At 38.7% G+C, this 25,887-nt stretch overlaps 1 protein-coding gene across 1 annotated transcript in view; it reads right to left on the minus strand.

Annotated features, from left to right (window-relative positions):
* PLB1 (phospholipase B1) overlaps positions 1 to 8,734 on the minus strand; it is a 102,515-nt gene extending 93,781 nt beyond the window's left edge. The window contains exons 1-8 of the mRNA XM_087717892.1: positions 8,685 to 8,734; positions 7,229 to 7,277; positions 6,430 to 6,488; positions 5,682 to 5,722; positions 4,011 to 4,054; positions 2,058 to 2,139; positions 1,242 to 1,293; positions 1 to 62 (exon numbers count right to left, since the gene is read on the minus strand). The exon at positions 1 to 62 is cut by the window's left edge and continues 13 nt beyond it. Of these exons, the coding sequence (XP_087574018.1) occupies positions 1 to 62; positions 1,242 to 1,293; positions 2,058 to 2,139; positions 4,011 to 4,054; positions 5,682 to 5,722; positions 6,430 to 6,488; positions 7,229 to 7,277; positions 8,685 to 8,708 (413 nt within the window). The 5' untranslated portion in view covers positions 8,709 to 8,734. The remainder of the gene's footprint in view (positions 63 to 1,241; positions 1,294 to 2,057; positions 2,140 to 4,010; positions 4,055 to 5,681; positions 5,723 to 6,429; positions 6,489 to 7,228; positions 7,278 to 8,684) is intronic.
* Between the last annotated feature and the right edge of the window lie 17,153 nt (positions 8,735 to 25,887).

Here is a 25,887-nt window from a genome sequence, read left to right on the forward strand (position 1 = left end):
TTGTGCGAAGAACACAGGTGAAAAACTGTGATTAGCTTCCAGTCATGTTGATAGTCAAACAACTAAGGGGAAAGAACACAACCCATCACAAGGAAGCTGAAGAGGTTAAAGGAAACAGCTGATACACTTGTCCTTAATATTTCCGAATGGCCAGATTACAATAATGGTACTAAGCAGTGTGTTTCATTTTTAAACATATTTTATTCCCACTATTATTATTTTAATAAATAAATGAACATGGTGAACATACCTAATACTCTTTCTTCCAACTATTTTTTCATCATAGTATGAACTTTGTAAAAATAGCACCTGTTTAAATGTTAGGAAAAAAACTATAATCTGAAAGTCAATGGAGATTCTCAGTTATTATTATTGTCCCAAAGGTGCTTTTTCAAGAGGCAAATGGACTTTCTGGTTTTCTTTGAAGAAGTTTTGCTTCTTACCCAGAACTGATGAAGCTTCTTGATAAGAAGCAAAACATCTTCAAAGAAAAACCAGAAAGTCGAATTCCCCCTTGAAAAGGCATCTTTGGGACTCTAATCTAAAAGTTCCTGTCATGAAAAAAGTTGAATGATGCCTAGATAAGAAGGAAGTGTCTACAGTAGAGTTTCTCATAAAAAAATGCTTCTATGATATGAATGGCTTCCATCAAGCTAAAGGTCTTCAGAATTCCCCATCATTTGAGGACTAGATGTTAATATATATGATTCCATTTTTTTATCCTAGTACATTTTAGGTAAATAAAGCTGGCCTTTTAAAAAATTAGAAAAATTTTCAGAATTAAAAGGAAAAATATGAATGTGTCCCCTAGTTCCATAAGACCAAGAGTTAAATGCTGCTTTTTTGTATAAATATATTAATTTTTAAGGTTTTACCATCATAATATAAGCAAGACAAAGCAAAAGACAACAGAATATTATTATAAACTTAACTGGTGGTTTTCTATATCTTTGTGTCTTTAGCATTTTGGTGTCCTAACTCGAACTTAAAATGCCAGTGCCTCCACCCAGAGACTCCAAAGCAGAATTTCAAGTTACAATTAATTAGGGTTGATCCTATCACACCAGTGTGATATGAGAAACCAACAAATGTTGGTAGAACCATTGCCTGAATGCACAGGAAAGACGTGTTGGCTCTAATAGATGTATATGCTACAAGGATGAAAATACTTTTAGTCAACATTGAATATTCAAGAGACAATACAGTAAATATAAGCAGATTACATGTTACAATATACATACCTGGATCTTTCTCATGCTCTCTACAAGTTCTTTTGCTTGATCCAAAAGATCACTGTGTCACAAAACAAAGAGAGAAATGGCTAAGCAGGTAAATATTATTTCTTTGCAGTCAGAAAGATGAATTTTCTAGAGAATCCAGGCTATTTCAAAGTACCAAATGGCCCTTTCTTAAGTGATGTTTTCAGAAGCCAAGAGAAGAAAGAATGAGTAGAGTGTTCAGTGTTTAGAAAGTCTAAAGGACTTTTACAAAAGGGGATTTTTTTTTATTTTTTGCCAAATCACAAATTATGGTCACGTGACTGTGGGACTCTGCAACCAGTCAAAAATGTGAGCCAGTTGCCAAGCTTCTGAAAAGTGGTAAATGGATGGGTGGGACCAACAGCATGATATTTGATAACAGTCAGAAATGCTTTAAAGCACTTTTCCTAGGTGATTGTAACTTCAAACAGTTGCTAAATGATTAGTTGTAATCAAGGGCTATCTGGACAATTTCTTTTTTATTAACAGTCCTGGTTATTTTTTAAAAAAGGTTGTTCTTAGCATCTTAATGACTTTAACCACTTCTTTGTTTTTCCCTATTTAATTAGCTTCCCTATAAATTATTTTTTAATATAGAATGCTTCTGATAATTTTCCAAAAGAAAAGCAAGCAAAAGCATTACAGAGAAATGCAGCAAGCAAATAAATAGGTAATGACTCCAATTTCAAAAATATGTCCTTCATTTCCTGCGTAATTTTCATCTACAGCATCATTCATCAATGAAACAATCACACCAGGTGAACAAGAGGCAGCCCACTACATAAAACATGAACTTACATAGTTCCATTTCTTGATAAAACCTCACTGTTTCCCAAAGGAGAGTAATATTGCACAGAAGGATTGTACATCCTAATAAGAGCTGAAAGACATAAACTTGGTTCAGTTTATTCATAGGCTCTGGAACTGCTTGTGCACACGTGACAATAAAACCATTTGGCAACAAATTACGGAACCGTTTGTTTAAAAAAAGGATACAGAAGAAAAACTAGAATGGGAATTTTATCATGGCTAGTGATAATTGTAATATAATGAAGTAACATTTCCTTTGAGTTGAACTTAACCCTGAAGACTTCACTGCCCCTACAATGTCATTTTCCATGAAACTATTCTGGAAATAGTTTGTCATGGTTTTCTTCTTAATTTGCAACCCTATAATTTTCAAATCACCTCTCATTTTAGTACTAACCAAATTTAACTAAGCATAGCTTTTTGAGATTGCTAAGAATGAGATTTATATTATTTAATGATGCTAAAGAGATGTACAATAGACAAAATAAATATAATTGCTTCATATTCACAGTGCAAATTAATGCTTCTTCGTCATATTAAAGAAAAGCGGATGACATCTAACTGTATTTTGGGCACAATTTTTCAGTAGGAGGAGTTGCTGAAAGTTGAGTTCACCAATAGCTAAAGGGCCAAAGTTTCCCTATTCTTAAATTCAACCAAGAAATTGTGGAATACATAATGAATTGACAGACAATGCAAAACTGGGGATGGGGTGGTAGTGTGTGGTTCATCAGCACTTCCAAGGATATAAATGAACATTTTAATGAATTTGACAGAAGGTAAAGGTGAGCAAAAATTAATAAAATAAAAACAAGTTTTATGTGGGAAAATTAAAAGATACAAACAAATTCAGCCTGGAGAAAAAGAAGACTTAATGGAGGATAATGTCAGGTGTGAAAGATCAGGTCATACTTGAAGGTCCAATGAAACTGATTTAATGCTTATCAAATTTATGCACCAGAATCTTCTCAACAAACAGGTCACACTTGCTTGGATTTAAATAAGGAGGGTCAAGGGAGGTTGGACTTAGTTTGCTTGTAGATTCTAAGCTGACCCCTCTTTTAACTCTGGCCTCAGGTTCTGCCACTCCTCCTGCAGACATCATGGGATGCTTCTTATACCCCTTCAAATGTCACTTAAAAATAAAGACTTGTTTTCCATGACCCTTGATATCAGGACTGGATCAAATGAGCTTAACATAGAAAGTACACTTCAGTAAAACTATTTCTCTAGGGAGACTATGTCTCTTCCATGCTGAAGGTCTGGAAACAAAGGCTAGAGAGAGATTTATTTGACGTGCTCAAGCTGAGGCTCTCAGCCTTTTCCATTATATGATCTATTCATTGTCATCAAAAGCTTCTACAAACCACCACACAAATAATGGTAAACATTTAAGGTTTCATATCCAATTGTTTCTCTTTGGATCCCCACCCTTTAGCCACACATTTGCAATTAAATTCACAGAATATTATACCACACAACAAACTACACCACAATTAATCTGAGTATAATGTAAAAGTAGTGCATGGGATTTATATTATTATTATTGCATTGTTATTTTGCTTCCAACAGACCATCTTCAATATGCTCATGGATCATAGTTGAATTATTGGTCAAGTTCTAAATTTTCTGCACACAATAAAGGAATGGGTTATATCAGGGCTGTCTAACTCCCAGCCATGCCCGGTTTAGCAAAGGGGGGGGGAGTCCTGATATGTTATGTGACGCAGTTGTGATGATGTGAGTTTGACACCCCTGGATTAGATTATCAACAAGACTGGCATCAGCTTTAACTATCTAATATCACAAGACTAAACAAGATCAAGGCTAAACAAGGAGGGAAAACCATTTCTCTTTGAGGCTAAACAATGAGAACCATTTCCCTTCTTCAAATTTTCTAATCATTGAGTAACAAAATAATTCTAAGAATTTAAGACATACCTGTAAGTATTCTCATGCTTCCCTGAATAAAGTCTTGTTCTGAGCTACAAATAGAAATATCAATTAATTATTCCTTCATACAGAATAATGGATCCCAGGTATATTAGCTTCGTATTAGGCCTTGTCTTTTTCCCACCACCCCCATTTAATGTCTATATTTATGTTGTGGGGTGTTTAGGAAAGAATTATATTTCCTAAAAGGGATTATTGTTGAGTCCAGCAATCATCTATTTTTCTTCTACTATTAAAATCTTAACTGCTGTTATTCAATGTAGGAGGACAAATTAAATGCTACATAGAATATGTCAGATAACCTTAACCTTTTGATCATCCAATGTGCTATCTGGATGAGAAAATGTAACTTCCAATGAAAGGTCAGAGAAATTCTTGCTGTCGGGTTTCAGATTTAAGCACATATGCTCTTTTAGGAGATTATCAGTTTTACTTTCAGGGGACAGAGTTATCAAAGAAGTAAAAAAGTATCAACAAAGCAAAATTTGTTTTGAAACAGGATCATTCAGAAGAATCCTTCAAAATTGAGTCCAAGTTTCAAAGCTCTTTGTCAAGGTTGTTGGCCCCTCTGAGGGTCAGAAATTCAAGAACAGGATACAAGCCAGAAGTGAGACATTGCTTCCAACAAAGAGAAGAGAGGCAGAGCAGATTCTTACATAAGCTGCATCTAGCTGTCACAAAAGTCTACTTCTTTGTTTGATAAGAAGCCTAATAGACTTTTGGTGTTCTGCTCTCCTCTCAAAACATCAGGTCCATCAATTGGGAGTCACTTCACATGACTCTTCCAGCTGCTCAAATATTGCTTGTATTTGATCAGCCTCATGTGATTCCTTCTGAGGCTGACATACCACACGTTCAGTTGGAACTCAAGAATCTGAATCCTGAACCTGGGCCATGGCACCTCTTTTCCTACTAGTTAATCTACTTAGGAGTGGTGGTAAATTTCATTTTTTTAAAAACCATTGTCGAAAATAAATCCAATATGCCAATGTATCTAATCCAATATACATTACTGCCCCTGTTGAGTATTGAGACAGAAATGAAGGAAACATTATCCTAATATCTAAGTTCCAATATCTCCGGGGTTGCCACAAAGAAGAGGGAGTCAAACTATTCTCCAAAGCACCTGAAAGTAGAACAAGAAGCAATGGGTGGAAACTAATCAAGGAGAGAAGCAATTTAGAGAAATTTCCTGACAGTTAGAACAATTAATCAGTGGAACAGCTTGCCTCCAGAAGTTGTGAATGCTCCAACACTGGAAGTCTTTAAGAAGATGTTGAATAATCATTTGTCTGAAGTGGTGTAGGGTTTCCTGCCTAAGCAGGGAGCTGGGCTAGAAGACCTCCAAGGTCCCTTCCAACTCTGTTATTCTGTTCTGTTCTGTTCCATTCTATTCTATTCTAATATTATGGTATATATTTGACTATTTAGATATCCTCTATTGGAAGAGCTCACCAGCTGGACTGATCATATATTTGCTCCATTTACTGGGCCTGTAGAAAGTGTTGATGGCCTCTCCTGTTGTAATATTGTGTTTCGTCTATACCGATTCCTGCCTCAGGCAGATTTTTTCCATTATTATTAAAAGAAAGATCTGGAACTCAGCAGAGCACATGAATGGAAAATAACATATCTCCAGAACCTAGCAAAAGGTACTACCTTTGGAAAATGCCTCCTTCCTCCTTTCCAGAATCTCCCACCTGGAAATAAAGACAAAAAGGAAGATGATAACATTTGTTTTAACTATTACCAGGAAAGAAAAGGTGAGGAAAAGGAGAGAGACCTGGGTTCCTAAGTCTACAGTTGAAGGAGAATTCAATGATGGCAATAAATTCTGTTCCTGGTCCAGTACTGTGATCTGTAACCCCAAGAACACAAATGAAGAACAAAAAGAAGGCAGAAGAAGTTAAAAGAGAATGAAAATTTGCATCAGAAGAACTGCTGAGATGAAGGAACAAAAGTTGGTTCCTACTTTGTTTTTTTTTAAAAAAAAGCTTAATGAAGAGACTTTGTATTGAATAGGAAAATTAAAGCAGAATACATACCAGATGGTGGAGTTAAGATTTTCTACCACTTTAGTACATGACAATATTACAGAAAAAGATAATGCCTGAAAAAAGGAAAGCATGGGAGAAAGGCAGGAAGTTTTATAAATCCATTTAGATAAACGGAACTTGAGATGTCATTAATTCACAAAAGAAAAAACTATCAGATTTATAGGTAGAGAAAAGTTAGGAATGTTGCAGATCAAGTAGTTGGTAAGAGGAGGAGGAGCAGGAGGAGCAGGAGCCAACTCATAAGTTGGCAACTTTGCTTTGATTCAATTGATTAGCAAGTTTTCTATCTGGTTAAAGGCTGCTGTACTTCTGCACAATACCTTTTCCAGAAAATTCACTGCTATACTCACATTTCCCAAACTTCCTATAGCAACAGCTACTTGAATGTCTGATGGTCGCAGTGTGTGAGCTGAAGAAATAAAGCATAGGCTATCAGTTAACCAAGTATGACAGTAGTTTTCATTATCTCTATATAAAATTAAAATAAAAGCAAATCCAAAGCATTACAATTACTTTTACACAAGCATATTGCTTTATTCCAAAAGTAGATATATCAGTGGTGGGATTCAAACATTTTTACTACCGGAACTGTGGGCATGGCTTGCTGGGCATGGCATGGCTTCATGGGTGTGGCTTGGTAGACATGGCAGGGGAAGGATATTATAAAATCTCTGTTCCCTCCCCATTCCAGAAGAAAATCCCCATTTCTGCCCTATCAGCTGGGAATTGAGAGGCAGCGAATAGATGAGGGCGGGGCCAGGCAGAGGTGGTATTTACCAGTTCTCTGAGCTACTCAAAATTTCCACTACCCGTTCTCCAAAATTGATCAGAACCTGCTGAATGTCACCTCTGAGATATATGTACATGTTGTGCTTGTGCACACAGACATTTAAATGTTATGTGCAAAGCAGATAACATTTGAGTGAAATAATTCTAAATAATAAGGGTAAAATATTTTATCCTAATAAAACAAAATATAATTAAGGGATAACAATCCATTATTTCATTCATTTTCATTTGGTCTGAACTGTATTTTTCCCCTGGTGATTTATCTAGGACTTGGATGGCACAAGTAACCTGACTGCCACATTCTTATGCTCAATAAGATAACTTATCTTTTACTTTGAATATGCTCCTTGGGACAAATACCTGAAGATGAAGTTTGATGAGAACTTTGTAACTTGTAGTTCCTTAGAGGCTGCAGGAAAAACAATATAATCGAAAGGACACTCAGTATGCTATAATGGACAATCAGATCCACAACACTAAAATAAGAAAGCTCATCCTCTCTTCCAAGAAATATTTTTTTTATAGACCATGTCACTTAAAACATTAAAAGACTGTTTCTTCAAGGACATGTCAGTACAATGGTTGTCTACATTCTTTATCAAATATAGCAATAGCACTTCTGTACCACTTCATAGTGCTTTAAAGCACTCTCTAAGCAGTTTACAATTGGGGGTCCTCATTTTACTGACCTCGGAAGGATGGAAGTTTGAGTCACCCTTGAGCCAGTCAGCATCAAATTTCTTGCAGTGGACAGAGTTAGCCTGCAATATTGCACTTTAACCACTGTGCACCATGGCTTTTTGTCTGCTAGCACAGTGTTCATCATCAATATCCTGATACTTTCCAAATAATTACATTTTTATGTTTAATGTTTCATTGTTTATTTTACAAGGGAATTTTTGGGCTTTTACCTTCTAATCCATGTTTTGTTTATACTAATGTGTTCTGGTACCAGATAGCCTGTAGTAATTTTAACCACCCTTTAGAACAGTTTGGAGACCCCTTGGGGAAAAAATAAATTCTGAAGTCTTAAAATCAGAATCCATAGTTGCCTATTCAATGTGGTGACCTTTGTTAAGTATTCAAGAACAGTTGCAGCATGGAGTTGATATTCTAAGCACAGTGAAGATTCTGATTCTCTTCACTAATCAAGATCTGATAGTGGAGCCAGTGGTGGGATTCAAATAATTTAACAACCAGTTCTCTGCCCTAATGGTTTCTTCCAACAACAAGTTCACCAAACTGTTCAGAAAGTTAACAACCAGTTCTCCCAAAGTGGTGCGAACTGGCTGAATCCCACCACTAATTGAAGCTTAGATAGACGAGGTCCACCTAAACCACTTTGATATCTCAGATGAGAAAAACATTGTGATTCTCTTGATTTCATATACTAAGCTAGTTGGACTAGCAACTGTATCTTTCTTTAGCACAGAGAGCTGGCTATTAATTAAACAAAGCAGGGTAACCAGAAAATTCAGAACCAAATATGAACAACATCCTTCCCCATTGCCTCCCATTTTTTTATTTACTCTACATAATGATGCACCTCCTTTGAGTGGGAAAAACTGTGGTATATGTACCTACTTTACAAGCCTGAATTAGATTGTCTGCTTAATTAGTAGAGGCTAATAAATAGGAATTAATTCATCTGCTGAGCCAGTCAAATTCAATTACTAAAAAAATAGAGGCCTGAGTACATTGTCTTTTCTAGCTTTATTTCTGTGCTCAAAAATAGCCACATCTGAATGACAGATCATGTTTGAGTGATGTTACAAATCCCTTTTCATCTTGCAATTGTACAAAAACAATAACTTACGTCCAGTTCAATTTCTTCTTTCATTTTATCCTTGGTTGTCAGAATATGAGTTGCAGTCACTTCAAGAAAAAAGATACTTGTTTGTTTAATTTATTTCCTAGTTCCAGCAACTTTCTTTTGATTCATAGTGATTGAGTCATATGTTTGCTTTGTGTTTGTAAACGTTCAGCTTCTACACAAATAACAGGACAGGTTTCAATAGATACACTTGCTAATGATTGGTTTGTGCATTCTTAAAAATGCTTCCAATAACACCATCTAATTAAAATACCAAACATTTACACAAAAAGTATCAATGGAACTTGCATTTGATCTTGTTGCTCTTTCTCACAGGGGAGGGCACAACTGCACAGAATGTGTAAAAATAGAGGTTGCCCACAACAAACATTTTGAAATTTGATTATTATGAACTTCTCTCAACCTCTTAATTGCAGAACTATATCAAACTTTTACCAGGACTGTGTCTGCCAGTTTTAGTATTTACCCAGTACAATAAAATTAATAATACTTTGAAGAGATACCACATCAGTTTTAATGTAAGTACACAGATGTAGCATTTGATAGTACTGAAACTCAACCAGCCAGAAGGGCTTGCTTTATTTTAGTCAGATGAAAGCTTGCCTGATTTTTCATTATGCTAATAATGAAGATAAATTAAACAATGCTATGCCCCTAGGCATTTTCTGCATTTTATCCCAACACTGGTTGGCGATCCAAAATCATGATGGGGAAAACATCTGTCTTAGGAAGCTACACTTCACAACTATCCCTCCGATGTCCCTACATTTGTTGTCAGCACAAAACACACCTTGGCACTATAATATAAAGTTGCTCCTTTCAAATATATTATCTATTTAACTACCCTAGATTAGTTTTAGTTATGTTTTCTCTGCTTCAGCATGTAAACCATCAGAGATGTTCTTATCAGCCTTGGCTTTCAGATGAGTTGCTGAAATGAGTTGCTCCTTGAACTATGTCTGGAAAAGTTTATAAAGGAAAAATGCCTTACCTAAGAAAAAGGGCAGCCAGAGGAAGAACTTCAGCTTCTTCATGCTTTGCTCCTTTTTGAATGAATGTGGCTGGAAAGGTGTTCACTTTGCTTTACCAAATGATGATTCTGTGGCCAAGAAATTGCCTTCTCTTCTGCCAGCTTTTATAACTTGGTGAGCAGATGACTCAGCTGTCATAAAATGTATTGCCCTTGTCTCATTTGAAAATGCAACTTTAAAAAGCAAAGTGATAAAATATTAACATTTCAATGCCCCGCGGGTAAAAATAAGAGTCTTATGTACTTCGTAATTTCTTAAAGAAAGAATAAAAAGGAGCAATTACTCTTTAAACAAGCAGCCTACGATACTTGGCAATTTCCCATTTTTTATATATGGTTATTATGGGAAATCAGATCGAAGCAGACCTGCTTTCTCAGTGTATGTTTCTTTGGTCATTTGTATTTACAATCTTCTGCTTTATAATGTCACATAATTACAAAACGGAATTACATTTCTATGTCTCCTAAGAATTTAAAAGAAGAGGAAAACCTGTATGATAACTGTAGATACCAAGATACAGATTTCTGTAGATCTACCTGTAGATTTAAAAGGAATGTGATCGCTCAGTTGTTGTAGAAAAAAACAGGACACGCAAGCCAGCTCTTCAGGGAAGGAATAGTTTATTGCGCAGGTCCAGAAACAAAGGCCTGAACCCCAAATGACATCAGGAAATTCCTTTTTATAGTCCGTAGCTTTTAGCTAAGCCAACTGCTAGACTTTGGATACACCCCCAAGATGTTCCCTTGAATTACAGTAAAATTATGTCTACAGGAAGTAATAATACATAGTCAGCTAACAGCCAACATAGCATACATTTGAGGAAGTAAATTGTGTCCTTTCAGACAGTTTTTACAGTCAAGCCAGCAGATATATTAAAATGGAGACTTTTGCTACAGCAGCTTTTATGTGCAGACTTCCTAAAAGCGAACATTTGCAATTTCTATATATGAACAGCTAAAGCTTAATATCATGAGACCCTAGTTTGGTTCAGGCTTGAGGCCTACTCTGGTTCAGCCTGCTCTCTCACAGTGGCTAAGATGCTGAGCTTATCGAAACAGAAAGGTCGGCAGTTTGGCGATTCGAATCCCTAGTGCCACATAACGGAGTGAGCTCCTGTTACTTGTCCCAGCTTCTGCCAACCTAGCAGTTCGAAAGCATGTAAAAATGCAAATAGAAAAATTAGGAACCACCTTTGGTGGGAAGGTGACAACATCCATGCGCCTTTGACATCTAGTCATGCTGGCCACATGGAGACGTCTTCAGACAGTGCTGGCTCTCTGGCTTTGAAACAGAGATGAGCACTGCCTGCTAGAATCAAGAATGACTAGCACATATGTGCGAGTGGAACCTTTATCTATAGATTTACAGCTAATTTCTTGCAAGGTTTGCACTGTTTATATGAATTGTGGATGGAATATAAATTCTTAGACATAGCAACTCCAGATTTCCAGATTAAACCTTGCTTCCTATGTTATCTTCCATGCAATTATTAACTCCCAAGTTTGAGATCAGTCAAAACTGGCTATGTTCTTCCATCTAGAATAGAATAAAATAACAAAGTTGGAAGGGAACTTGAAGGTCTTCTAGTCCAATCCCCTGCTTAGGCAGGAAACCCCACACCACTGCAGACAAATGGATATCCAACATCTTCTTAAAAACATCCAATGTTGGAGCATTCACACTTCTGGAGGCAAGCTGGGAAACAGTTGGTTTTTTTCTGCTTCTCAGAGAAATGGTAATAGCTTTGCTCCTTGGGGGTTGCCTTTCCAGTCTTAAATTTAAAAGAGGAGTGGAGATATTTTACAACTACATAATAAAATGAATAGTGGTGATATGCATATGTCTTCAGTGTACTAAATAAATGATGTCTAAGTGTAATTATTGCAAACTACAATTCGGTGCAAATGTATCAGCTGTGTGGAACATATGGATAAAAGTATTTCTGTGCTTATTTCTTGTATGCTAAATTGGATTAATAGTCATGGCTGATTTTGTTTCCCAGCCAGATATCATCTTTCAGATTGGAGTATTAGAGAAAATATATGAAGAATTTATATGAACAGATAAGAAAAATATGAAGAATTTATATACAGAAAATACATTAAGTTGAGAAGATAAGATAAAGATTTTGGGGGTAAGCCCTCTTAATAAATTTCCTTTTTAAAAAATTAAGGTACATAAATAATCTCACAAGATCATTTTTTCCTGGATGTAACTGCTCTACAGTTTTCCTTAGTCTGGTAGATGTTGTAAGTATTGGCATTTTCCTATTTTTTACCTCCACCATGAGAGCACAAAACATCTCATGCACACAACAGACATCTACATGTAATACATTTCCCTAAATGCTGGGGCCATTTCTTATAAATCATGATAAAGCAAGACTCACCTGCATTTCCTAGTTGTAGGAAGAGAGTCAATACATTCAGGGGAAGTGGGAAAATAAATAAAGTATTTTACTTATTCAGAGAAAGTAGCTGTTCTTCTTCAATAATTTTTGTCAGGAAATGGGTGCTTTTTAAAGCAAGTGTTTCAAGTTTAGTTACTATACATATTTTAATGTATTAATGGCAATTTTACAAAAGCTTGGCTATTAAAATATTTCATATATGAGAAGAAAATCAAGTATATAAAAATATGCCAAAGTAGTCAACTTAGTGTTAAGTCCCTTCCTCTTTTTTATATACATTGTGGCTGCCATCTTGACTTTTTAGGCTTGGCTTTACAGAAACCTTGTGAGCAGCTAATTTGGGGAATTATGATAGGTCAGCAAATTTAATTCATCATTTTTCAGTATTAGTTTTCCTAAGAGTTTCCATTCAACTTTGCTTAAACAACAGTGAAACATCTCCACTAAATTAATTTGTTTACTACTTAACACTCAATGCTTAAGTACAGCTTCTTTTTAATATTCACCTGAGATTTGTATAGGTTCCACTGTATATTTGACAACAGGCAAAGAAAACGTCAGGAGCTGAAGAACACAACAAAAATGGCACAATAATAGTTTGGACATTTCCTACTTCATGGTTTCAAGAAACAGCACTTCTGAGAAAAGAACCTAAGAAATAGAAAAAAAAATCTAGTAAGGTAATATTTCAAAGCATGGGGTTTAAAGCCTAACAGAATTCAATGACAACATTAGAATGTAGCATCAGCCTTCATAGGGGCTTAAATATAACATAGAGATTGAGCCTTTGCACTTATTCCTTTTAAAAAAGAAAATCCCATTTATTAGAGAGGAGTTAATGTTACAGGTCTTGACTAATGACCACAACTGAGCCCAACATTTCTATTGCTAAGCGAGACATTTGTTAAGTGAATTTGCCCCATTGTAGACCTGTCTTGATATAGTTGTTAAGTAAATCATTGCAGCTGTTCAGTTAGTAGCACAGTCGTTAAATTGGCTTTTCAATTGACTTTGCTTATCAGAAGGTTCTCAAAAGGGGATCACATGACCCAGGGACAGTGCAACCGCCATAAGTATGAGTTAGTGCCAAGTGTCTGGATTTTGATCACATGGCCATAGGGATGCTGCAATGGTTCTAAGTATGAAAAAATGGTCATAACTCACTTTTTCCAGTGCCGTCATAACTTCGAATGCTTAGGAAACAAACTGTTGTAAGTCGAGGACTACCTGTACTGGACAGAAAAGGCAATCTTATAGTCTTGAAAATATGAATGTAAGTGCTCCAAACCACAGCGTAGTCTGCAATCTGGAAGCACCTCCTTTTTAACAAAGTCTTTACTGATATCGGTCTTGTGTTCCAATGTCTTCACTCCTCCTGTCCTCACTATTTCTTTCCTTTTTCCATTTATGGGCTTAAGGGATTTAGTAGAGTGGGTGAAGAATGAGGGTGGAGGAGATGGCAGCTCCCTCTTGGCTCCCGAGAGCCTATTTTGGCTACTAGAGCAAATGGTGGGGTAGATAAGGGAGCTTCACTCAAAACCAGGAGTCTGTTTGCAAGATGAATCTGTTTCTCATCTCGCCAGTTCTTCCCTGACCATCTCTTCCTTCTCTTTTTTTCTTTTCAAGATGTAGCTTAGATGGAATTGAAACTCTCTAGTTCTGTGTATTTCATAATACATTTACTTTATATTTGGAAAATAATAGAGAGACACTATAATGCTGGAACATACTTTGCATCCAAGACAACTATTATCGCACACTTTTTCCTACTTATAAAGAAAGTACTGTTCCTTAATTACTCACTACTCTTTTAGCACTCCATATATGCTCCATTCTCATTTCTGACAATCAAGAAAGCCAAGAAACCAAAAGGAGAACAGGGTTAAAAATACGTCATATTAAAACATCAAACAGTTCTTGCGACCCTGTAAATTTAATTATAGGTCTAGTAAAGAGGTACGCAGTTGGAATAGTCCTCTGATGGGAATCAAGAACAGCCAAATCCAGCTGAATACTGAATTCAGTGTCAAACTGCTTTGGGGAAAAAATCATTGGATGACCAAAGAAAGGCAGGAATCTCTCCAAAGACATCTGAACAAAATCTGGGTTTCTCCAGTGCCTCAGGAGTGCTTTGAAATGTTATAGGGCTACACAACACCTACCTTGTAAAGCATTCGTTCAAGTAAAAGTAGATTCATCTCCTTCCTCTCCTCATCACAATCATCTATTGGCTTTCAGATGTAACACTCCAGAGCCTTGGCAGACTGTTTTTAAATCTACCATCCAAACAAGGGGGAAACATGCAATATTTAAACTGCCATTTTAGGGTTGTGTTCTCACAGCACAAATCAAAGAGATGTTGTGGATGCCAAAAAGTCCTGGGAGACTGCCGCTTGCTCACCCTAGTTCAGTAGATGGAACAGTCTGTAAAATAAGTTCAAAGGTTGACATTCCCTCTCCATAACTCTCTCTTTCTTCCTCCCAGTTGGTTTGCAAAGCAGTAAATAATGGTAACCGTGTTGTGCCACAATGACACAAGTGCTGGTATTTTTGCATGTGCTTCATAATGTCACTCAAACAGGGAGGGGCTTGCATCACAACAGCACGACTCTGCTTTTGTCAGTTTAACAAATGCTTTGGATGTGGTGGACAGTTGGCTTGATACCTGAATTGCTCATGGTTTCCTAGTCTTCAAGAATCTGGCAGGTGCCTAGAAAAACTGCTATCAAGGACTCCAGTCTGCCACCACTCTTATACCCAAAATGCTGGTGGCAGAAGATCATAGATGTCCTGAGAGAGAATAGCTGTCTAGTGCATCTTGCCCGGCAGCTTTTTTCAAATTAATACAAGTTGAGGTCAACTACTCACCACTCTACTTCCAGGCAACTGAATATAACACGTAGATGACACCTCCCATTCTAGCTCCCAGAACAGTACTGTTGAATTTCATTGCTCGGGGAAGATACAAAACACTGTTTTCATGTAAATGCAGTGAAGTCAGATCCCAAGAATGAAGGGCATGTAATGATTCTTATAAGTAAATGTCTTTATTGTTCCTTACCTATAAAGAGAATCTTGCCAAACTATAGCGGTCTGCTATCTACACAAAGGTATATTCAGAGCACCTAAAGGCAGGAGAAGGGGCAACGGATGGAGGATTAGTAAAGAGAGATCTAACCTACCATAAAATTAAGGACAGAGTTCCTGACAGAACAATTGATCAGTGGCTTGCCTTCAGAAGTTGTGGGTACTCCATACCTGGAGGTTTTTAAAAAGAAGTTGGACAAATATGTGTCCGAGTCTCCTGAAGGTCCCTTCCAGCTCTTTTATTCTGTTAACTGTAAGGGAGGAACTGTCTTCACCATTTTTCTCTCACACAAACTATCTGAAATGAATTGTCTCTTACTCCTCTGGAATCTACCCCCTTCCTCCTGGGAATACAACCCACTACACTCCATCAGAAGCACACGGTCATACTTGCCTCACCTTGAACTTTTAAGCAAGAACGATCCTTGACTCCATTTATCGAGAAAGATATAATTTACTAAAGGTCAAGTGAAATACAATAAAGCAAAGCCAGAACTGAAATCCATGCACCAAATTCCCCAAGTGTTAAATTTTCCCCTCTTGGGTACTTCCCATTTCTAGTTCCCCCATTCATCCAATCTAGTTCCCCCATTCATCCAATCATATATTCAAAGAAGATGTTTTCTTCAAGGGTGGGCTGATATGCAGCTGCTTTCCGTTCCCAGACATATGACCTTGAAACTGTGCTTCAGGAAGGTACAGTGAAGAGTAAAGTCTCCTCCCTCAGGGGTGGGTTGCTGCCGGCATTACCGCCGGTTCGCTGTGCAAAAGGTTTTGTGTGCATGCGCAGACTTCGCTCATGGGCATGCCAAATGTGCACTCCACGCATGTGCACATTTGCACATAAAAAGGTCTGTGCATGCACAAAACATTTAAAAAATGAAATAAAATTACATTTCCGCAAAGAGAGTTGTTCCGCGCATGCACAGAGCTGAAAATCAAGATGACAGTGCCATAGGAGAACTGGTTCAGGGGCGTGACAGGACTGGATTGCTGCCAGTTCCAGCGATTCAGGCTGCCAAGTTACTACCGGTTCAGCCGAACCGGTCTGAACCGGTAGGAATCCACCTCTGTTCTCCCCTCCCATCCAGCTTTCCCCCCCCCCCCAAGTTCATGGTAGACTGATACCCCGCGATAGCAGAGCATAGACAAGAGGTGGCAGTTCTGAAATTCTGCCCCCTTTGGGAAAAAAGGGCTAAGCCTGACATGTACACACAGCACAAATTAGTCTTTCTTACAGGATTTTAACTGTAAGGGCATCATATTTGGGTATGTTAGTGCGATCTATCCTAATTGCCACATCATGGATTTCTAAAGAAGATTTATTTGTTTTGTTTGTCTTCCTTGTAAAAATAATAATAATAATAATCATCCCTTGTTCAAACAAAAGGAAATAGTTAAAGTACTCTGTTGCCACCTGCTGGACATAATAAAAATTAAAAGGCTCTCAAAAAGTTAAATGCATTCATTATGAGAGTGTTTCGCCTCCACAATTGAAGAAAAAAAACTTCAGGGTACTTCCATATTGCCACGAGCTGTATTATGCATCCTCTGCAATAGGTGATTGAGAAAAGAAGAGGTGCATTAATATGTAATTAATAACACTAATAGGTAATTAATAATTATTATTAATAGGTCATTGAGTTGACCAACGTGGTCAATGTGAAGACAGAAAAATCAGCCACAGTCTTTTGCTCCCCACTTGCTATTTTCTTGCAGCATTTGCTTTCATGCCTTCTCTTGTTCCTATCTAACAAATGGAGGCTGGCAAGACAAAGCAGTGCTTCCCTGTCTAAAAAGAAGGGGAAATCACAAGAATGAGATATGAATATTCCAGAAAATGGATATTGCTTGTCTACAGGAAACTGCCACACCTAAATGAGATACAGAAGCGCATAGCTTAGATTGAACCTGTTCTACCTGCAGAGCCCTAGGAAGTTCTATGGCATCCTGGTTAATGTAAGTGCGTGCTGCTGATGTCTCCATCCCACACAAATGCATAGCCAAACCTAATCGATTATTATGTGCCATCATTGTTGACTCTTAGAGTCCAAATGGATATTTTTCTTTCTCTATGATGATCAGACCCTCACCTGATCCATCAGCTGTACCCATGGTGCCTCCTGGATACTGTAACTGAGCTTGTCCATCTTGCTGATAGTCACGCTCTTCTTCTCTTTACTTATATGCATTTAAGGCATCCAAATTATTTTTGAAACCATCTTGCCCAAAAAATAGTCTTCTCCTATTGCTGAGCTGTAGTGATCATCACCCATCCTTGAGTCAGCATAAAACCAAGATACAATTTGTCAATCCCTCCTCTGCTTCTGTTGCCCCTGTTCCCATTGCATATTGCCCTGAACCATAACAACTGGAGGGGGGGGGGGATACTACTTTAACTCCAATCTGCAGCAGTAGATTTGAATTCATATGGTAGGGAGGAAGTAATGTCAAAGGGCCTGGCCAAAATAAGATGCTGCCTAGGCATGCTTTTGCCTAGGTGGCGCAGTGGTTAAATGCAGCACTGCAGGCTACTGCTAGATCAGCAGTTCAGCGGTTCAAATCTCACCGGCTCAGGGTTGACTCAGCCTTCCATCCTTCCGAGGTGGGTAAAATGAGGACCCGGATTGTTGGGGGCAATATGCTGACTCTCTGTAAACCGCTTAGAGAGGGCTGAAAGCCCTATGAAGCGGTATATAAGTCTACTGCTATTGCTATTGCTATTGCTTTGGTGGTTTGGGCTTGGGACTTGGGCTATATTTCTGTTATGCATAGCACTGAGCAGTTTTATAATTCAAACAAGTTTCCAAAGGCTTGTTCCATCTTTAAGGATTCTAAGAAGGAAGGAAGGAAGGAAGGAAGGAAGGAAGGAAGGAAGGAAGGAAGGAAGGAAGGAAGGAAGGAAAGAAGGAAGGACCAAAACATATTATAGTACACATTAACGATATCATTCAGCCTAAATTAAAATAACTCATTAAACATTGACACATGAAATATTAATAAGTTTTTCTACTGCATTGACAGAATACTAATTCATAAACAGGAAGTCAATATATACTTGTAACTCCACATTAACTATCTTTCCAGCTCTAAGTACGTATCCATAATTCTCCATATCATGATCCATTCTATAATTTTGATATAGAATTCAAAAACATAATTGCATCTTTAAGCAACAATGATCTCTATAGTATTATATTCTAAATGTTGTAAATACCAAATCGAAATGATATTAATTGAACAAACTCACATTATCTCTGCACGTGCTCCATATTGCATTTTCATCCTAAAGGGGTTGGTGACCAGCTTTTTGGAACATTTTCTGTGGAATATAGTAGACCCAGAAAAGAGGTTGTGTTGAATTAGTTTCATCATATGATCAAAGGAGATATATTTAATAGATGTTAAGAACCATTGTTATTGAAGGCAAAAGGAGAAAGGGGCAGCAGAAGATGAGATGGTTAGATATTGTCATTGCTGCAGTGGGAATGAGTTGGGCAGACTTAGGGAAACAATGGAAGATGGGGAGGCTGGCGTGCTATGATCCATGGGATTGCAAAGAATCAGACATGACTTGGCAACTAGACAACAACAACAACAACAACAACAACAACAACAAAACATTTGCTATTGAACTATTAGTATAGAATCTTCTAGTTCTTTGTTCCATAGTTCTTAAAAATAATGAATTTCTACCTTATAAATAAACTTCAGTTGTTTTTATTGAAATATGATGTAAGATTAAATATATCTACAATACATTCTAGTAATATTGTAATGATAATTCAGGAAATGCATCTGAACCAAGCTGCAAATACAACCGGTGTTTTAACTGAATATTTTGGCCATTGGCAATTTAAATTCCTCTTGTAAAAAAAAACATGGGATTTAAAAAAATGATTTGCAAAGTAATTATATTATTAAAAAGAGAACAAAGTGGTGTAGTGGTTAAGTCACCTGGCTAGAAATCCTGTGTGTTCTAATCTGGTTTAGGCATAAAGCCAGCAGGATGGCCTTAAACCAATCATTTTCTCTTGATCCCAGGAAGGAGGCAACGGCAAACCACTGTTTAAAAAATTATTGCCAAGAAAATTTCAGGGACTTTGTCTCGGCAGTGTCCAAAGATGGGACCCAATTCAATGGAAGGGGGGGGGGGAGTATTTCAAAGCATAATAGAGTCATATGCTTGAAAAAGACCTTAGATGTCATCTAGCCCAATCCCCTACCCATAGCAAAATCCTCTCATCCTCTCAAACAATTTTGAAAAATGGCCATGGATCCTCTAACACCTTCCCACCCACCCATAATCAAAAAAGAACTCACCACTTCATGTGACAGCTTGTTCCACCGGCTGACAGCTTGTGCAGTCAGGGAGTTCCTCCTGATTTCTAACCTGAACCTACTTCCTTGACATTTTAGCCTATTGATTCTGGCCCTGCCCTCTGGGGCAACCAATGAGATAAACTCCCTATTCTTTCTGAAATCCCTTCTGATCTTTGAAGACTGCTATCATAGCTTCTGTAGCAGAGGTGGGATTCACTTATCTCCCCTACCGGTTCGCAAATGTGAGTGTGCTTGTGTGCACGCTAGCTTCGCTCGCATGGGCCTTATCTGCACATGCACACCACCTTCTGTGCATGCACAGTGCTTGCGCATTACGTTGGGGCAGGTGGGTGGAGCCTCCCTCAGCCGCAGCTACCGGTTCGCCCAAACTGGAGAGAGCTGGCTGAATACCACCTCTGTTCTGTAGGCTAAAGAACCCTAAACAACTCTTCGTAGCCTTCCTGTGAATCGTTTTTACTTATTTGTTTGACATTTGCCATCCATCTTGCCTCGAGGTGACTCTGGGCAGCTTACAAACATTAAAAGTAAATAAAACATTGCAACAATTAATAATCATAATAACAATAAGAAATTATGATTAGAAAGATAGAAGGAAGACAGCAAGATGCATACAGGGAGAAGTGGATCTGTCTTAATCCATCAGCCACTTCCAGTGTGATGCATCCAGTTGGGGTCCCAAGCCAGAACTAGGTCATCAAGCCCTTATGGAAGATCAGAAAGATGGGAGCGGATCTCACTTTGGGGGGCAAAAGCCATGGCAGAAAAGGCTCTTCTCCTGGAGTTCATCAGCTGAAACTGCTTGACCAACAATCAGCACTACACCCCTTCTGCCAGTACAGGTGGGGTGGGCCAATCCCATTTGAGACAGTTCCTCAGGTAGCTTAGACCCATGCCATACCGGACTTTAACCAACATCTTGAATTGTACCTGGAAGCAAAACAATAACCAGTGCAGCTTTCAGAACAACGGTTAACATGGCACTCTAAGGGTCCCAAGAATTGCCCTTGCCACTGCACTCTGCACCAGTCGTATCTTCGGAATGCCGCCCAAGTGTTCCGCATGAAAAGTGAATTGAGATAGGTGTGTGAGATGATCAGGTCTTGAATGACTGAGCATGGGGATTAGAGTTTTCCCTAATTCATCAATGGCCTTTTGGAATTGTGATACTCAGAACTGGGCTACAGTCTCCCAACCAGGATCTGATAACAGTAGAATAGAACAATTAGTTCCTAATAATTCATAAACTTATTTTCTTAATATCTGGACTCTATGTTCCTGTTAGTACACTCATTTGCCTTTTTAACAACTGCATCCCACTGCTGATTCAAGGTTGACAAAGACACCCAGATCTTTTTTCTCATATACTTTCAGGCCAGATTTTCCCCATCCTATACTTATGCCTTAGGGTTTTTTGCTCCGTCAGATGCAAAGACTTTACCTTTCTCCCTGTTTGATGTTATCCCACAGATAGTCCTTGAGCCACAATGGCATCTCAGACTGGATTTCCCTTAGCTAAGTGATGTAGTCATAAACCGTGATATCATGTGACTGCATTGCTTAGTGACAGCAATCCCACCAGTCGCTGTTGCAATCACTAACTGAATTCCAACAGTTGTGAGCCAAAGACCCAATTGATCCAAGCTATTCCCACCTAGCCCCACAGCTGCTCACAGGAGTCCATAACCACCCCAGTCCAGCAGCATAGCATGGAGCCTCAGCTATAGCCATTTTTGTTGCTCTGCAGTGCACTTTAAGGACCCTGCCGCCCAGGGGTGGGTTCTGGCAGTCACTACTGCCAGTTCGCTCGTAGACGCGCTGTATGCATGCATGCTGCATGTGCGGGGCCATAAAAATTGCTCTGCACATGCGCAGAAGCAAAAAGCAAAATGGTGGCATCTAGGGCCACCCAGAGAACCAGTTTGGAAGCATGGCAGGCCTGGGTCACTGCCGGTTCCAGTGACCCAGGCCGCCAAACCACTACAGGTTTGGTCAAACCTGTCCGAACCGGTAGGAACACACCTCTGATGCCACCCTGTGTGTTTTGCTCCCACTGATGATGATGCATGCATGGCCTGGCCAGGGGTCAGCAGCAGGAGCAAACAGATGAGGCAGAGGTCAAGATGGGGGGTCTGCTGCAGGACAGCAGCAACCTTGAAATTCAGGGGGCCAAAATGACAGAGATGGTGGTGGAGAATAGGCAGGTGAGGTGAGTTGAAGAACCCTGCAGTCTTAAGTATAGGCAGGCTGCCCAGCACCCAAGTTTTGATTCTGTAATTTCAGGGATACTGCAATGGCCATAACTTTGGGGACCAAGCATAAGTACCACCCATTCAGTACCATTGTAAACTTTGAACAGTAACTGAACGAATGGCTGTGACTCGAGGGCTTATTGGAAGAAATGTCCTTCTGGGTTCAGTTCCAAGTAGGGAGAAAGACACTGGAAAAATGATGTCTATTTGGAAGGATGGTTTTTAATGGTGGACAGGACCACATGGTTTGAGGGGGGGAGCGAAGAAATGCTGAGAGTCCACTGGGTTGTATACCCTCTCTTGGGGGTCCCACCTTAGAGTTTTCTGCTCCTGTCCAAGAAATGTATTGCATTAGCTGTCAGACTCCCAGAGGGCATGGGTCTTAGCTAACTTTGTACGCTGACTGTGTCCCAGGTCTGGCTGAATCTTGATGTAATCTCCCCAGGTGCCATGTGGTGAGTTCTGTTACTAGATGGTCCTATTATGTCCTGAGGGTCATGTATTTTGTGTTGTAGATAAGCTGGCCCAGCCTTTGTCTTTAGAACCAAAATATCTGTGGAGGGGGGGGCAGGGAGCTGAGGCACAAAGTTTTTGTCTTTAGAAAGGAAAAATTTTCTCCTTTAGAGAAAATACAATATTCTGCCTTTTTAATATTTCCTAGAATATTTCATTTTTACTTTATCTCTTTCTCTGAAGTGTCAGCACTTGTTTTTCCTTTGTATTAACTGAAAATTCATTAAATACTCTTCATCCAAGTCACTGGTAAAATTTCAAACCAGCCAAGACACAAATCATAGCCCTGTGACACTCCACTGAATGCTTCCTTTGAACTGAAATAGGCCCTTTAACGAGCACTCTTTGGATGTGATCATTCTGCCAAGTGTGAGATCACCTCGGAGTAGAATCACCTAATCCTTATTTTACCATGAGAAACTCCATTAATAGCTTTGGTGAGGTTCTGGCATACTATGTCTGTAGCCTTTCTACAATTTACTAAGCTACAAACTCTATTGCCGTGATGGCAAACCTATGGCACAGTGCCCTCTCTGTAGGCACGCGAGCGGTTGAGCCAGTTCAGCTCTGACGCGCATGTGCACGCACCTCCCACCAGCCACCTGGTTGTCAGGTCTCTGCTATGCATGTGCAGGGGGTAGGGGGCATTTGGAGGTACGTGCATGTGCAGGAGGACACATGTGACAGGCCCGTGTGAGCATGCATAGGGGCCCAATGTGCATTGCATTTTGGGGGTTTGGGGTGTGCGTGCGTGCATATTTTCATGCACGCTTTGGGCACTCAGTCCGGAAAAGATTAGCCATCACTGTTCTATTGGTTAAGGAGATAAGGTGTGATTGGTTTATGATAGATTCATGCTGGCTTCTGTTAATTGTAGCCTGCCTAAATGCTCACAAACATGCTATTTAATAATCTGAAGCCTTGCCTAGAGTACATGTCAAGTTGACAAGTCTATAATAATCTTACTTCCCTTTTCTGGAGGAGATAACATTTACTCTCTAGTCTTCTGAAATCTTGCTGGCCCTCCAGGAACAATGTGAGCTTACAAAGAACAGTTAGGCAGTCATTTATAGTTCCTTCAAAACCTAGGACGTAGTTCATCTGGCCCTGGAGGCCTAAATTTGTTTAAATCAGCTAAAATCTTTTTTTAATCTTCTGTAGTCTGAACTGCGGTTCTCTCATTCCCCTGAGGCATCTTGATGACCAGCTAGAGTTCTGCTTTTTCCTCTGAGAGAATACAGATGCTTTCTCACCCTTTTGTCCATCCAGTGGACTTTCTTTACCCTTCTTTTGACTTCTAATCCACCCACAGAACCCATTTTCTATGTTTCTGGAGTTTCATTTGAGATACAGATTGTTCTGTATCTCAAATGAAAGTTTTTAACCTTTCTGACAGTTTCCACAATATCTGAAGACTACATTGTATGGCTCTCTATTCTCTTCCTTGCATATAACACCTTTTCTTTTCAGCATTCTACCGTATACAAACTGGCATCTTTAGACTTCTCCCACTTCTCCTTCTTATAGGAATTGTTTACAACATACCTAGCCATAATCTTGATTCACTCTCACCGTTGCCATTTTGACCTTTCTCACCGCCATGTCCCACTGCCACTCCTGAATCAGAAACTAAGTGATTTCGTTTTCATTTCAACTAAGTGGTTTCATTTCAAAACCAACACATTTTCCTTATCCATTTCCTTAGAGCTTTGATGTGGCAACACTCTAGATTTGAGGGTATTAGAGAGAATAAGTACACTTCAGAATGTAACTCTACCAACACAGTGGAACCTCTAGTCACGACCATAATCTGTTCCAGCACTTTGGTCGCAACCTGATTTGTTCGTGACCGGAAACAAGACTGACTGTGCATGCGCATATTTTAAAAAATGGTGCAGAAGGGGAAGTGGTATTTGATCGCCACCTGAGTATTTGTTTGCGACCAGATGCAAAATATTTGTGAAGTTTTTGGTCGGCACCCGAATTGGTCATGGTCAGAAGCGTTCGTGACTCAAGGTTCTACTGTATGCAGTATGTTATCTTTTTACTTAAGAGTAGGAAGCAGCAAACCTATCAGTATTAGCTTCTCTAACAATTAATCAGTGGAATAACTTGCCTCCAGAAGTTGTGGATGCTCCAACACTGAAGTTTTTAAGAAGAGATTGGAGAACCATTTGCCTGAAATGGTATATAAGGTTTTCTGCCAAAGCAGGGGGTTGAACTAGAAGACCTCCAAGGTCCCTTCCAACTCTGTTATTCTGTTCTGTTCTATTCTAGACCATTCCATTCCATTCCCTTCTATTCTATTCTAATATTATGGTATATATTTGACTATTCTATTCTATTCTATCCTGAAAATCTGAAAAGACATGATTTTCTCCCCTCTGATTAAACATGCAGAAGACTTCTCTGCTAATCTATGTCTATCTATTGTCTGCCTGCCTGCATGCCTGCATGCATGCCTGCATACATGCCTATCTATCTATCTATCTATCTATCTATCTATCTATCTATCTATCTATCTATCTATCTATCTATCTATCTAACTATCATCTCTATTATGGTACTGTCTCAGTCAATATAGATAGATTCCAAGCCATATGCAGGAAGCAAACAAATAATCCTAAATCCACATGAAAACAATTTTATTTTGTGATTTATGTATTTATTACTATATACAAATTTATATAGCCACCTTTCTTTATCAAATAATTCTGTGTGATGAGCACACATAAATATAGAAATCTACATATATAAATAATAGATGAAACAATTAAAAGAAACCAGATAAAAATACACTCCATGAGCAGCATAGGGTAAAAAACATAATCTTCTGACTTTAAAGCCTGAGAGAAAATCTTGGTTTTTAAGGCCTTTCCAAAAGCCACCAGGATTGGGGCCATTCAAACTTCATAATGATAACAAAATGATGGTTGCCCACCATCCTGTTATGAGCCAAAGGTCCTTTGGAACAAAATGGTTTCCTGTGCCTTTGGGAATAACCAGGTGTATCATTAAGAGCACAGCCTGCAGAGCATGGGGCTACTGTGGAATGACCATTTTATTATTTTTTTGGCTGGTGGGATCTCCAGCAAACCCTCTTTAGATGCTTTGACCAGATGAAGAGAACCATACTTGGCAAGCAAGTCCCTCCAATCCCCCCCACCAAAGTGATAAATTATTACATTGTAAAAATTGATTCCATGGAAAATAGAAGATTAATTTCATTTTAATCTATTTTCAATGAGGTTACTAATAGCCTATGTAATACCTTGATTCTTGGTCAGTTTTTTTTTCTTATCATCATAACATCTTTAATAGGTAATGGAATTTTTATTGAAAGTGTTCAGAAGGTACAGGAAGTCCTTCGGTTACAACCATTCATTTAACCTCATGATGGCACTAAACGGTACTTATTATCAGTATTTTGAGTTCCAGCCATGACAACAACCTGGTGAGTGCATGATCACAATTTTCAATGTCTCCATGCTGCCTTCCCACAAACAAAGACAACAGGGAAGCCAGCAGGAAATTGAAAGTCAGGCAGTGGT

This window comes from Thamnophis sirtalis, unplaced genomic scaffold (assembly GCF_051295495.1).
Source record: "Thamnophis sirtalis isolate CommonGarterSnake01/CBP01778 unplaced genomic scaffold, rThaSir2_p1.2 scaffold_6, whole genome shotgun sequence".
Taxonomy (NCBI): Eukaryota; Metazoa; Chordata; class Lepidosauria; order Squamata; family Natricidae; genus Thamnophis; species Thamnophis sirtalis.